Below are 15,336 nucleotides of genomic sequence, written 5' to 3' on the forward strand. Positions count from 1 at the left end.
AGATTTAATCTGTCCTGCCTCACTTTCAATTTCTGCCCTCTCTAATAATAGATGAGTGGACGGCAGGGTAGGATGATCCCATTCATATTGATGAGGCCTGGATACGCTGACTTAAAGAAGAGGGCAGTGAAGGAGACATGAAGGAGACAGGAAGACCATCTGATCCACCTCCTTCCCGCACGACATTCAATTTTCAAGTGAGACGAATATGTGCTAGATTTGGAAAACTTTTGCATCTTTACTTTGAGACACGGCAGCTGCAGTTTTGTGGGTCGTATCTCTGTGTGCAGTTTACTTTATGAGACATCCCATAAACACACACATATTCTCGCAACCTGGTTCTTGGATCGTTGTGGCATATTTTGTCCATCTATTAATGGAATTTAGGTTAGGCTATTGAATGCAGCGGGGAGAAAGTAGGTTAGGTGCTACCGAAGAGAAGCTGGGTCTAAGACGTACCTCAAGATCAACATGGATGGTGACGTAAAATGGCACACTTAACACCATATGTTGATAGATCTGCTCTACTGAAACACGAAGTGTAACTCAACTCTCTAAGGCAGTTTAGTGGTCGGCTTGTTTGTAGGAGGCGCCAACTATGAGATAAAAGTGCTTCTATAACTAGTTCCTCTTCCCTCTGGAAGCAATTACAGGCAGGTAGCAGACGGTTGGACGAAGTGCAGTCGGCCATATCATACAAACATATGTCATTCTCCAAATCACATGGAGGAGGAGGAAGAGGTTGGTTTTACTCTTTCACTAAAGGAACCAAAATGCTAGGCTCACTTGTTACTGTGTTTGGGAAATATATCACATCCTAACAGCTGATGTATGCATTTTAATGTTTAAATAATTATCTCAGTATAATATGGAGAAACAAATAAGCCATTTCTAGGTTTTCCTCGAAAAAGGTATCAAAATATAGATCTGTGACCAACCAGTCAGACAGAGCTACATGGGCTCAATTAGTGACATTTATTTATGTTCAACCAATGGATGGCCAGTACAACACTTTTAAAAAGAATATTACCCAAAATGAAAATTTCTGTCATAAATTTACTCATCCTCATGTTGTACCAAAGGAAAACCCAAACATTTGAAATTCTGCAGAATATACTGTTACTGTAGTTCTTTTCTATACAATTACAACGATAGGGACTGGATCCTTTTTGAAGTTATACAACTTGTATACTATATTCCAAGTCTTTTGAAGTCTTGTGATATGATATGATATAGTTTTGTGTGAGAAATAGACCAAAAGTTATTCACGGAAAATCTGAGATTATAGAGTTTATGAGACAAGTAGTGATGTCTGATTTATGAAAGAATAATTCTTTTGAATCAGATTCAGTTCACCAATTACTTTTAGTTAGTTCACCAATCCAGTGCGAATGATTCTTTCACAAATCAGACTGATTGAGACTTACGGTGCGTTTACACTGGCGTGGAGTGAGTAGAGCAGAGTTGGTGTTTTCAGTTCATTTCTATGGCAGCCGAAAGTGTTGAAAGGTTCAGAAATGCTCAACTTTATGTAAATGACAAGTGAAAAACATGTGATGACAGTACTTGTGACGAAACTACAATTGCAAGTAGTGACGTTTGTCATGAGCGTTTAAAAATCTTTTCAGTTTGAGTGACACTGAGCTGAGTTTGTCGCTGCAGTGTAAACACACCATTAATGATCTGGTCTCAACGGTTAACAGCTCACTAGAGGGGACGATTATCAGTGAAAACTGGCTTAAATTAGTGGACTTTTGTGCATGGGGTGTATTGACAGATACTTTTATGGTACTTTTTTCAGTCATACTGGTTTGGTATGACATGAGGTTGAGTAAATGCACAATTTTTAATTTTGTGTAAACTATTCTTTCAACAAATGAGGTTGGGCAGCTTGAATGTGGTGCTATTTACTTAGGGTGAGGTTCTCTCCAAATATATTTGTGCCTTTTAAAAACTGGTTCATGTCCCAAGATGCAATCAGAGCATAATTATCACAGGTGTAGATTACATTACATTCGTTTTAATTACCTTTGTTCCTGAGAGTCGTTGCGCTAGCTGATGTTGTCAGCTCATCGTGTCGCTTTTGTGTTGTCAGATCAGCACTCTTCCCCACTTCCTTATCGCCTTCCTCCAATGCAAAGCCTGCTGGGAAAACAGAGCACACGAGGCTGAGAATGTGGTGCTGAATGAAAGTTTTTATGACTGAAAGAGTGGAGAAACAAGAACATTTCCTAACCTAGTTATGTCAAGCAGATTTCTGTGGTATTCCAGGCTAGGCTTCAGTGGTATTGGAGTTGGCATCTCATTGTTTAATTACAATGACTTGACTTTCATGTTTGAATGTAAGCACCCCACTCCACTATGACAGAGCTTCATTATGGATCAGAAACTTATCTTTTGCCCAAGAAGGATTATCAAACTAATCCGAAAACTTTTCTGAGAAAAAGCTACGTACACACAGAGCCGTGTGAGGCTGTGTAAGCACTTACACCTAACCAAGACTGAAAAGAGACATGGCATATTGAGGCCAGAGTGTTTTTTTTTATCTGGCCATTGGTCACTGATTCCCACAGATCCTACTGAAATAAATTTTTCCATTAAGTGCCACACATAATGCTTCCATGTTTGCCACATTCTTTATTAATAGCCTTGGAGATTGAATGTTTACATTCCCAAATGTGTAGCTACTGTTTGGGCATTCGTGTGTGTAGTGTATGGATGCGCAGCGTCAATGTGCTCAAATAAGTGTGTAGATTTGTGTTCACCTTATGGTTAGTGTAGAAAGTTTTTTATTGCATATGCAGACATACACATGACCTTTAGGATGACCAGTGGACTGTTTGTGTGACTATAATCACCCCTTGTGTTACAGTAACTGCAAAAAACCTGCATGATCCTGTTTTTTTTTTTTGTATATTGTCAGGATACTCGTTTTAGGCCTGATCACAGCAGATCTTCATTCTAGTGCTGAGAGTACTGTCTCTCATTAGCATGAATAATGAGCTCTGCACCAAACCAAGTGTGGAGCCTAAACAAGGACAGTGCATGTGTGCGTGTGTGATTGTGCACTGCTCTACTCGTCCTCTCTTGGCAGGGGCTCAGTCAAACTAAACCATCAAGCATCACTAGGTCAGCACTTGATTCCATCATTCTCTGTAAAAGAAAATTTGTCGATTTGTCTATCTAGTCTATCCACACATCTATATGTATCCATCCCTCTACCTCATTATATATACATTATCCATCCATCCATATCTTTTTAATACATGTATGTATGTATGTATGTATGTATATATATCTATCTTTCCATTTGTGCATATCCATCCATCCATCCATCCATCAGCCTTGTACTCAATTACTCTCCTCTGTCTCTTCATGGGTGATTTAAAGATTCTGACTCTGCTGTGTTCAAATGAAGCGTCAAACGTCCCCGTCAGTCTCTGCCAGAACCACCTATAGACCACCGATTCTCATTAGATGATGACGAATGTTCTTTCAGAGCTAGTTATTCATCTATGAAACCCTCTTTACCTTCATCTTCCTGTCTCGTTCTCCATTTTTACCCCTCCTCCAACTCCTTCCCTGGTCTATATTAATAAAGATGGAATTAGATCAGAATTTGTAATTTCGACCCCTGCACACACATCAATAAATCTCCCTCATAGGGCTGAATGTGTACGTTTGAATGACTGAGTTTGTGTTTGTCTGGGAGATTATTAACTCAATTCAGTACGTTCAAGAGAAAAAAGGCCAGTTTGAATTTCATTAAAAAAGGATCCTTGGGGGGTGGGATTGGGAATCACTAATTTTCCTCCTTTTTTAGATTCAGTAAAGTCACACACAATCTCCACAGTCAGTAATGAGTCGGTTAGTGTCTAGACGCTTTAAGAAAGCCTAATCATAGGATTAACCTTTTATGAAATGACAGTGATGTAAATACTGCATTATCATCATACTGCAATAGTGCATTGTTTGAGAGTGTTTTAGTGACACAAGCTGTGCATACAGCTTACCCAAAACACAGTCAAAATTGTACTACATTGCTTTTCAGCAGTGTTGCCGTGACAACGATCACATTGTAACCAGTCTGTGAGCCGTAACCTTGACAACTGTTTAGTTTATGATCTGATCTGCTCCTGACATAACCAAAGACCCTTTTAGACAAGTCATTTCACTCGGCGGCCATCTTTGACACGCCTCTCGGGCATGCAAGTGCAGGTCCTATCTCTTTGAAGGGGGAAACATCAAATTCTCCAAAACCGTTCGCAAAGCTTACAATTAAATTTCATGTTTCATTACCAATGAAATCTGACAACAACTGCCTCACATTTTGTTTCTACACGCTCAAATCATGACAGAAAATGACATTTTTCAGGCTGGATCAAGCTAATGCGCATGCGCAGTGGAAGAGCGGGTCTGACTGTTTCTATAGGAACCGGAGCTTCTAACGGCAGCTGCAGTGACACGACGACTTTATCAATCGCCGATTGGCTCTTATTTAGAAGGCGGGACTTATTCCACCATGTTGAGCGTTGCAAACAATACGAATGACGAGTCTATTGTTATTCTATAGTCTTTGAGATTACTAGCATGTTACCTCAGAATTAAGTGATGTAATCAAATGTTGATTCTTTTGACCGAACAAGAATGTCATATTCATCAGGTCCAGACAGCAGTCACATGTTTGCACTGCCATCTGAACGACCCATGACCTGAATGATCTGTATTGCTTTTATGTTTGAATATGAGTAACTAATAAGCATTTAAGAAATGATGAGACAAAGATTTGTTAGTTTAGAGGAGGTGAGGTGAGGTCACCACACAACAGCACAGAGTTGTTTTTGCAGTAGGATGGAGAGAAGAAAAAGGAATAAAGAAACAGAAAAAGAGAAACTAGCAGGCTTCTTATCTCTCTGGAAAGCAGTCAAATCTCACAAAAGGAAATTTCCAGATCAGTTTCATCTTAAAACTTAAGAAAAAATAAAATAAAAAATTGCAATATATATATATATATATATATATATATATATATATATATATATATATATATATATATATATATATATATATAAATAAAAAATAGGCTTCCCCATTTCTTTAATGCATTTTTTTTTCTTTTGATTGTGGGGTGACATATGACCCAGACAGTGTTTGTGATTACTAGCTTGTTTCCTCAAGTCTCAACACGAACACGCCTTTCTTTACTGCTCTCCTTTTTCCCAGACTCCCCTCCTCCTCTCAGGTCCAGTGTGGTAATTGACCTTGCTCTCAGCTCCAGCGTGTTTTTGAGGTGGGGGATAAGCAATTTGTGGGTGCATGCACCTCCAGAAGACAAGGTGACCGAAACATTGGTCAATAATATGCTGTTTCTCTCTCTCTCACTCACACTCACACACACACACACACACACACACACACACACACACACACACACACACACACACACACACACACACACACAAAAATGAAAATTCTGGCCTGAAACCTAAAATTCAGGATTCGCTTTGCCGAAAAAAATAATTAAATAATTAAATAAATAATCAATTAGTTAATTAAACTTATTTTATAATCAACCCTCAAATGTCTAAAACAGTTGTACAAATATTTAAATTGCACATAAGGCAATTTTTATATCAACTTTTTAATAACAGAATGGTTTCTACAAAACAATTTTTTTTGGTGAAATATAAACCATTTCGGCCCAAAATCCGAAGGGGGTTTAGAGGGATCATGTTTATGTAAAAATTCTATTTGATGAAGTTGTTAAAACTGTTAAAATTACACTTTAAAAAGTGCCACAATACTGACATGTTGCAGTAGAATCAATTTGGTCTCATTTATGTCTGCCAAATGAAAAATTAAAATTTTAAAAATGCCAAATGAAAAATTAAAATGTCAATCTCCAGTGCTTAATACAATATGGACAATAAAAAATAAAGTACAAGTATTGAAGAAAACGCTAAATTGATCAGCGAAACTACAGTATTTAACCTAATGATATACAAACAAAACTGCGGGCATGTACCCAAGATTTGCAGAAAGCCAATAACTCTGAGAGAAACGTGGATAGTAGCAGATCCTCTCTGCATTTCCTGTCTCCACCATCTGAAAAGATTCTACAAGTTTGGATTGAAAGGAAAAGAACAGAAAGTCATGGAAAAACATGTCTCTGGGAGCCAGGAGAGGTTGAAAGAAAACATAAGACTGAAGGACTAAATGAGACTTATGGCTGGAAAAGAAAGAGAGATGCCCAGTAAACGTCATGAGGCCTATTACTGAAAGAGGACGGATAGAGTAAATTGAGAAAAGCAGACTAAATGTTGAGAGAGGCATGCTCAGCATCCATGAACAGGCGGTGCGGAAAAACATCGTCCCTGAGGATTCACTGGCTCTGCTGACTCTGCCATCGGAATACTGATTGCATACCGCCCAACTGGCTGCTTCTCCAGTGCAAATCCCATGCTCACTGTACACACACACACACACACACACACACACACACACATCTTCCACGCTCCTTTAGCAGATATCAAACAGAGCCATGTCAATACTGGTTAGCATGCTTAGCCACTTCACATACACCACAGCTAGGTGCCTGGTACACTATTTATAAGGATATCTGGAGAGTTCTTGTGTGCAATCACCTCTATATTGATTTGTCTGGCTGGCACCTTGATCTTACAGGTCTAGATTTTTTTGGATCAAAATGTCAAAAGTCTTTGTGAAACATCTCTCCAGTGGGATATACACTCAACACTTGACCTTAAATGATGCAAATGTTCGTAATGAAAATATTAACATATTGCTTACTGTATACTGCCTAGAGTTTAAATTTAAATAGTATGTGTAATAGTATGTGCATCATGCAACAACATTACAATATATGTTAACAAACTTTCAAACAGTAGAAATGCTACAATACGTTGTTGTCATTGCTGCTTTCATTACATTAGGTCTTAGAAATAAATATGTAAATATTTACATTTGGACGGTTAATCCAGTTTTATGTAAAAAACGTCTTAACTTTAAGCAGTTGGTCACAGTATACAGTAAATGTAGCAGGTAACAGTTCCTTTATACATAGCATTTGCATACTGTACACACATATTTATTGTACACACGCAGATTTGTGTACAATTTAGATTTTAAATATTTTCATTTTCCCTTAAATTCTCATTACTGCAAGTTATTTTCATAACTGTAACAATTATTGTCTGAAAACATTGATTTAATTTTTATTTTGCATTATAGTAATGAGAATGATTTGCACTACATCTTAATCTATTAAAAAAATGTATTCACAAAATTGCCTTCATTTCTGTCATGCAAAATTTAATGAGTCTTTTCATGTGGCGACATAGAACTCCCTATATAGTACAGTACATAGTTGTATAAGCAGTATGCTATTCCAAACACAACCCATGTCTCCTATGCAGAAGCAAAGCTCTCAGACTCACTGCATATACAGAAATCAGCAGTAATGGAGTGGTTCCTGCTCTTACTATCAGATGAAAGTCATTCTTCTCACTACTTATGCATGTTTCAAGGACTCAGGGGCTATTAATCAATTAATCAGACTCATTGATTTCACTGCTAACCCTTCACTGGTAATCAATGAAGGCTTGGCAACTCATTAAATAAACATTTTCACCTTAAATAGAGGTAAAACAATGAAACAAAGGAACAAATGTAATACACTCATGCCTGTTCAGGAGAGGTTAAATTCTGTCATAATTTTTGATAATTGTGTCAAAATCTTAGACCATATGCTTGGGTTGTAAGCAAACAGAGAAGTTAGGGTTGCCTTACCTCCTGCTGGCAGGGTGGGAGTGGGATCTGGGCCAAAACTTTGCACTCTTTCCCCTTCTGTTTGGCTTGTGGTCTGCTCTACCCATGTAAATCCCTCCAGAGCCTTGCTAGTTGGTTTAAAAGGCGTCCATTCTGGATCCGAGGCCTTGTTTGTTGTCTCCAATGTGTTTAGTTTAGTGCTGACAGTGGTCAGAGGTACGGTAGATACTTCAGGCTTGGGGTCTGCTTGTGGAATGAAAGGCGTCCATTCTGGATCCGAGGCCTTGTTTGTTGTCTCCAATGTGTTTAGTTTAGTGCTGACAGTGGTCAGAGGTACGGTAGATACTTCAGGCTTGGGGTCTGCTTGTGGAATGAAATTTGTGGTTTGAAATGAAGCTGTCGTTAGTTCTGGTGTTGTTGACAGAGTGTCTGTGGGTATGGTTTGGTCACTGTAAGGGTTCATGGTTTCCGTAATTTTTCTCAGTGTTGCAGTCAGAGTGGTGCTGGTACTTTGATCAGTGGATACAGTGTATGTTTGTAATTCTGGTTTAGTTATCTGGGGAGATGTCGTTTGTGGGGTTTTCGCTGTGCTTTGGCCATTATTGGGGGGCCAGAGGTCAAGATCATAGCTTTGATCGAGCTTAGAGGGAGGTTTAGTCCCGTCTAATCTGGGTTTGTTCCTGAGTAAGTCATTTGTTGGCAGTTTTTCTGATTTTAAAGGCAGCAGAGTGCCTATCTGAATGGTGCTGCTTTGAAGTTCCTCAATTGTGGTTGCGGTCGGCTGGTAATTTGGGCTGGTTAAGCCCTCCGAATTCAGAGTAAAGTCTTGTGTGGTTGCTTCTGGAAGTGTCGGGCTCACCTTTGTCGTGGCAGACCCTTTAGCCTGACTGAAAATATTAAATGATCCCAAACCGAATGATGGAAATTTCCCAAAAAGGTCCCAACCTTTGGAGTCTGCCTTGGTTTGGGTTGTCGGTTTTGGCCCATACCCGCTGAATAACCCATTGATAGAAGTGATGAGAGAGAAGACCACAAGAGTCCCACGCAGAAGCAGCATTCTGCCCCTCTAATGTCGTGCTGGGCCACTGCTCACATGGTGTCTGACTTTCCGAGGAATGCCCACCGGATGCACTGGGCTTCTGCAGCAAATAATCTAAAGTAGAGACACAAAAAACATTGATATCCTTACTTCAAGTAAGTTATACTATAGACGTTCTTCCATTGCGCCTGTACGCGAACCCATTTAAGTTTAAGCCTTTGAGTTTAGTAGTTTCATACCCAATCTCACTTCTTCCTGCTGTCACAGAGGTGGCCTCAACTCTTCATTGACAGAGCAATTATAGAGGCAGGGCACTTTAAGAATACTAATAGAAGACTAGAGGTCTCTTTGTGGCAGTGTATATATGGGGGCGGTGTAGGACGTATAGAGGCCCGGTTTCTTTGTGGAGCTGTGGGCTAATTTTGGAGTATAAAGCTGATGGCCTGTAGCCTCAGTGAGAGGAGTTGAATTTGATGAAATTTCTCTCGGAGTGAGATTTGGACTTTCTTTCTTTCTTTGCAGCCCCCGCGTTCCTCTTTCTCGCTCTCTCACACGCTCACTTTCTCTCCCCCTCACGCAATTGATTTGTTCTCGAGAATGCAATAAAACTCTCTACTCTCCCACTGGGAATAACATCGGTTGTTTTGGTCAGTAAATAGCAGGATAAGTATTTTGAAATTCCCTTTCATTTCCTTTCTTTCTGTAACCCAATTGTGTCTTATCTATCTCTCAATGCCCTGTGTATCGCAGAAATAGCCTCCCTCAGATTCTTTTTTAAAGACAGAACCCCTTCTCATCTTAATGAGGTTTGCTTGCTAATACTAGATTAAACCAGCTAACTGGCTCTGGGCTAATGGGTTTAAAAGAGATTGATGGATTGCAGATTTGTCTTTCAGAAAGCGCAAAAATCTGCCACGATCTAAAGATGCACATTGACCTGTGTGATAGTTTATGGATTATTAGTTCCTGGGTAACTGAACAATTAAGAGTCGGTATGCATCTAATCGACCCTTTCATATAAGTTTAATAGCTGCAAAAAAATAAATAAAATTAAATAAAAAAGAAATAACAGCAAATTTACATTGTAAAGATTAAGAGATTAATAAGCCTGTAAAGGGTGTTGTATTTTGTTATACAATTACATAAAAAAAATATTACCCACCCCAAACTTTTGAAACTTTTGGTAATGTCATATGCTCACCACAGCAGATATTTTGAAAAAAAATATACAATAAAACAGCAATACAATAATACAGTAATATTATTATAATTAAAATTCCTTTTGTAATGTAAAATGTAATGGCAAAGCTGAATTGTCAGCCACAGTCTTCAATGTCACATGATCCTTCAGAAATCATTCTAATATGCTGCTCTGCTGCCCAAGAATTTTTTTTTTATTATCACAGTCAAACATAATTGCGCTGCCTAATGTTTTTGTGGGAACTGGGATGCTTTTTTTTTTTCAGGAATCTTCAATTGAAAGTTCAGAAGAACAGTGCTTATTTTTTTGTAACAATGTACAAGTTTTACAGTCACTTATGATCAATTTAATGCATCTTTGCTGAACATATGCATTCATTTCTTTGGAAAAAAATACATGCTGAAAATGTCAGTTGACATTGCTTCACTATGGAAATGGAAGGTCAACACATTGCACAGTACCCAGTATAATATATTCTGGTTGTACATGTACACAGCATTTTTTACTGACACTATTTCAGTATATGGCATACAGTTTATGCTTTTTTTTTTCTTTTTTTTTTTACTAACGTAACACTCCACAGGGGGCGCTGTTGAAGCCTGGCTGATTCATAGTCATTATTGTCATCACTAGTCAGACTGTTTACTCATTACCACACACCACCTGCTTTTAGCGAAGAAGTCCTGTCTTCGGGTCTGTCGCTAGCAAGGTGAAAGGTGGTGATGATTCTAGGGGCCCCGACATTAGGGGGGCCCTGTGATTTTAACCATTCAAAGCTGTATTACTATCAAAAAATGTATCAGACGCTATAGCTTTCTCTGCCCTCGCCTTTGTCTTTCACACCTTCTGAAACGTTTAATTTCAGAAGAACAGTTTCGCCACTGTGCTAAATGCCTCAGTAAGTCATACCCCACAGGAGCTTGTTAAACAGCACCACAGACGCTGCTGTGTGCATGTGTCAGAGTCTGTGCCAAACAGAACACCTAAATGACTGTATAGCATGACGCTTTACTATTAGGCCCCTCTCTCTTTTGTTCTTTTCCTGTCTCTATCCATTTCTCTCACTCTCCTTTCCCTCTTTCATTGTCATTTTGTTCCACAGTGCGTGGCAAAGAAAGGGCTTGCCAGAGCAGGATGTAATCACTCAAGCAGAAAAAGGGAAAAAGCGAGTGCTCAAGAGCTACTCCTGATTTAACATTACACATTTAGTCCTCGTCTAAAATCTTTCCCTTGTTGAGTTATTTTATTTTAGGGGATATATTTTCACCATAGTGTCTCTAACCCACAATTGATTCTTATACTCATAATCATCATAAAACATATTACAATTATCATCCAAACTATCACCATTTCAATTTTTACTCAGTGGTTATCAAATGGTTTTGTTTCAAGGTTTTGCAATGGAAGTAGTGGCCTAACATAAGACCAAAAGTGCTTATTAAATTTCTTTAGCAGTATTCAAAATCTTGGCAGCCTGTTTGTGTTGGCATTAACTTAATTTCTTTTCCAAATATACATTTTATTAGAGCCACAATACAGTAGATTGCAAATGGATGCACACCTTTTGATATGGGAAGAATTTTCTACCTTTCAAAAATATATATTTTTTGATCATACCTATATACAATTACATGGTTAGGTGCATTTTATATTGCGTTTTCAGCATTATTTCTCCCAGATTTCTGCAACCCTGTCAGAATGGACCTAAATTCACCAGTTGAGAACCACTGATCAAAATAACGTTGTGCATCACCATCTATCATAACTTAACCAATGAGAGACAAAATGGTGATACTGTTAATCAGAAGAGGATCTTAATTAAACTATCAGGGGACTGAGAGAAGGTTAGAAGTGTCCTTCTCTCAATATACGTGTGGTCTAGCGCTAAAGGAGGTCTAGCGCTGAGGACCTTCTTAAGTGGTGACAGATCGACTAGTCATGGTATCAATTATTTTAACAGGCCTCTAGACGTGCATGACGGCTCTGGGAATCATTGGCTCACGCCTTCATGAAACCAAAAGATTTATTCACCAAGCCTCTCTGGTTCTTATCTTATAGACATTGTGGGGGAGGGGATATTTATGACCTGCAGCCATAAAAAAAAACACACACACACACACACACACACACACACACACACACACACACACACACACACACACACACACACACACACACACAGATGCCCATAAAGGGGTTTTCCTTTAAACACAGTCTAAAGATTTTTAGAGACACCAAAAGCCATTAGCCTATAACCTTAACCTCAAATTAACCCAACCATGAACCAGAGCAGCCATGGTCTGGTGCATCATGATCTAGTCCCAAACTACAAAGTCTAAGGATGTTTAAGGCTGGTTTACCAGACTACAAAGTATTTTAGTAGTAAAATAGCTTAACTCTTAGAAAAAAAGGTTCAGTGGGGTTCCACGTAGAACCTTAGGGTTCTTGACTCAATTTTAAAGAACTCTTCCAATCAAAAAGGTTCTATATAAGGAGAAATGTCTTCCATTATTGCATAATACTTTGTTTAATGCGTTATTTCATTTTTTCTAGTGAGAAAGTATGTTATGTACGAGCTGCTTAATTCATAAAATTGAATTAAAACTAAATCCATAAAAGGATCAAATGATCGGAAGAGCCCCCCTAAATCACCTCAATAAACTGGTTTCGGGCATTGAATGTGCTGTTATTTTACATAATGTTTCTCCTTCCATTCCCTCACACTGCGAAACACTGGGCTCGATACTGTTGACTCCATGTACACAATCATTTTCCACATCAACGGCTCTCTGCGTCCTTATAGTTGTCAGTCACCACAGTGTTCATTAACGGAGTGTTATCAAGTTTCAAGCCTGAATGGATCAATCCATTTATGTTTAGTCTACATGTGCATGTATATTGATGAATTATAAGTCCTGATTATAGTTTTTTGCTCCCAGCCATCCACCATCACTGCTGGTTGTTTTTATTTTATCCCCTGCTCACAATATCACTATACACACTCAAAATACATAGTTAAATTTGTCTATCATTTAAATTATTTAAGATGTTTTTATACGCGCATATCAATGTGGTCCGAACAACCTGTTGACATTTGTGACAGTTAACTCCTTGGCAATTTCACTGTAATTTCCAAATGTTGCAAATGTTTTTCACTGCTTTCTGTCTTGGCACACACATAATGCTGCTCATCAGGAGTCAATTACACTTGGCAGCGAAAACATGATGAATGACCTGTCACGTTAATGTTTTCGTGGGCTTTTTTTCTTAAAGCATCCGGATCACCTGATTATCTTAAAACGCACAGGCTGCTATGCTGGCTGCCTTCGCCATGGTTACCAGAGGAGCAGAATGCGTCTGAAACGCAGAGCTCTTCCCACACAGCACATATGTGAATGTGTGAAGAGGTCTGAGATGCTACACAACCATCCGTTTAGCATGATCAAGAGCATGAGCTGTGGTTATAGAGCAAATACAGATGTTTATGGACCTGACACACACATTTCTGGCTGATGTTGTCACATTTTATACACCTAAATCAGGATTTACAGCCAACTGCAGTGAGGCTGTAGCTTCTATAATGAAATATTTATTGAAAGATGAAGGACAGAAGGAGAAACTTACCTTTCTCCCTGAGGAGAAGAGGAAAACAGAGAATCCAGAACAGCCACCAGCACTCCACTGCAGGAGAGAGAGAGATCTGTCTCTCTGTGCGTGTGGGAGAGAAATCGTTTTTGGTCACACACTCTCCCTCCCTCTTTCTCTCTCCTCCCCTCTCTCGCTGCATCAGTAGTCTAGTGTAGGATTCAGATGCACAATATCTGGTCACACCTCGCTGAGCAGATTGTTAAAGAGTAGAGAGCAAGCACTGTACAGCAGGCAACCGTCAAGGAATTAAGCATCCTGCACAGAAGAAAAACACACATGCTCAAAAACACACCGTGAATACATAAACGCACATGCGCCATAGCACATACATACAAATATGTAGCATTCAAGTATGCACAACAATTATACAAGATACATACAAGAATTAAAAAGCAGAATGTACACAAGAATTAGAAATATTTTAATATTTTATAATATTTTAACATACATTTTATTTACATTTAATTTAAAATGTATTAATATATTTATATTTAATTATACAATTTTATACATATTTTTAATGAATTATTAACTGAACTTTAAACCTAAAACATGTCAAAAAACTGAATTTGTAGAAACTCTCTCTGACGATCATGACAAAACATTGCAGCACACTTTAGCCCACATTAACATGCCACCCTTCTGAGTTGACTTTTGCCACACTTCGGCTTCTTGTCAATAGAATGTCTTATCTCTGATCCCAGTCAAAGATAGCCAATAATAATCCATTCACAAAGTTTCTCCTGGGATATGATTGCCTCTCTGATCCCAAGGAATTCTCCAAATTTAGAAACAATCAGAATTGTCCCATCCCAGGGAAACATAATTTCCTGATGGAAAGCCCAACTTTGTCAAATTGGATGGAGCCAGTAAGTCTCAGTGCCAGTTTGACCACACACACACACACACACACACACACACACACACACACACACACACACACACACACACACACACACACACACACACACACACACACACACACACCTATTTTTACCATTTCACTTTTGCTCCAGATCAGTACATCTCACGAGATCAGGCACCAAAGGTAATGTTTTTGAGGACAGGATGTTTTAATAAGGTTAAAGGAGTAGTTCCCTTTAAAATGAAAATTAGCCCATGATTTACTCACCCTCAAGCCATCCTAGGTGTATATGACTTTCTTCTTTCAGACGAATACAATCTGAGTTATATTAATACACACCCTGATGATTCTGAGCTTTATAAATGGCAGTGCATTGTAACCATCAGTTTGAAGCTCAAAAAAGTGCATCCATACATATTTTTTTCTTAAATTCACAGAGGTTTGGGGAACATTTAGGTTATCTAGCTGTTTTGATGATTGTCAAATTGTGGGATTAAGGATATATATATGAGCTTGACTATATACAGTAGTTAAGGTACATTTCTGTCGTTCCAAACTTGTATGGCTTTATATCTTCTGGAGAAGATTCTGAAAAATGTCTCTGTTTTTTGTCCAAAAAATGAAAGTCAGTGGGGTCTAGTGTTGTTTGGACCACAACATTATTCAAAATATCTTCTTCTGTGTTTTACAGAAGAAAGAAAGTCAAAAAGGTTTGAAATGACCTGGAAGTGTGTATTTCAGATTGAGGGTTTTGGGATTAGTGTAAGTTTTTAGTAAATAATTTACAAAATGATG

At 38.5% G+C, this 15,336-nt stretch overlaps 1 protein-coding gene across 1 annotated transcript in view; it reads right to left on the minus strand.

Moving 5' to 3' along the window:
• Positions 1-15,336, minus strand: part of prrt4b (proline rich transmembrane protein 4b) — a 34,838-nt gene that overhangs the window by 9,531 nt on the left and 9,971 nt on the right. The window contains exons 2-4 of the mRNA XM_081363798.1: positions 13,653-13,931; positions 7,810-8,941; positions 2,029-2,142 (exon numbers count right to left, since the gene is read on the minus strand). Of these exons, the coding sequence (XP_081219924.1) occupies positions 2,029-2,142; positions 7,810-8,845 (1,150 nt within the window). The 5' untranslated portion in view covers positions 8,846-8,941; positions 13,653-13,931. The remainder of the gene's footprint in view (positions 1-2,028; positions 2,143-7,809; positions 8,942-13,652; positions 13,932-15,336) is intronic.

Source organism: Scardinius erythrophthalmus, assembly GCF_964197995.2.
Source record: "Scardinius erythrophthalmus genome assembly, chromosome: 4".
NCBI classification, from domain to species: Eukaryota; Metazoa; Chordata; class Actinopteri; order Cypriniformes; family Leuciscidae; genus Scardinius; species Scardinius erythrophthalmus.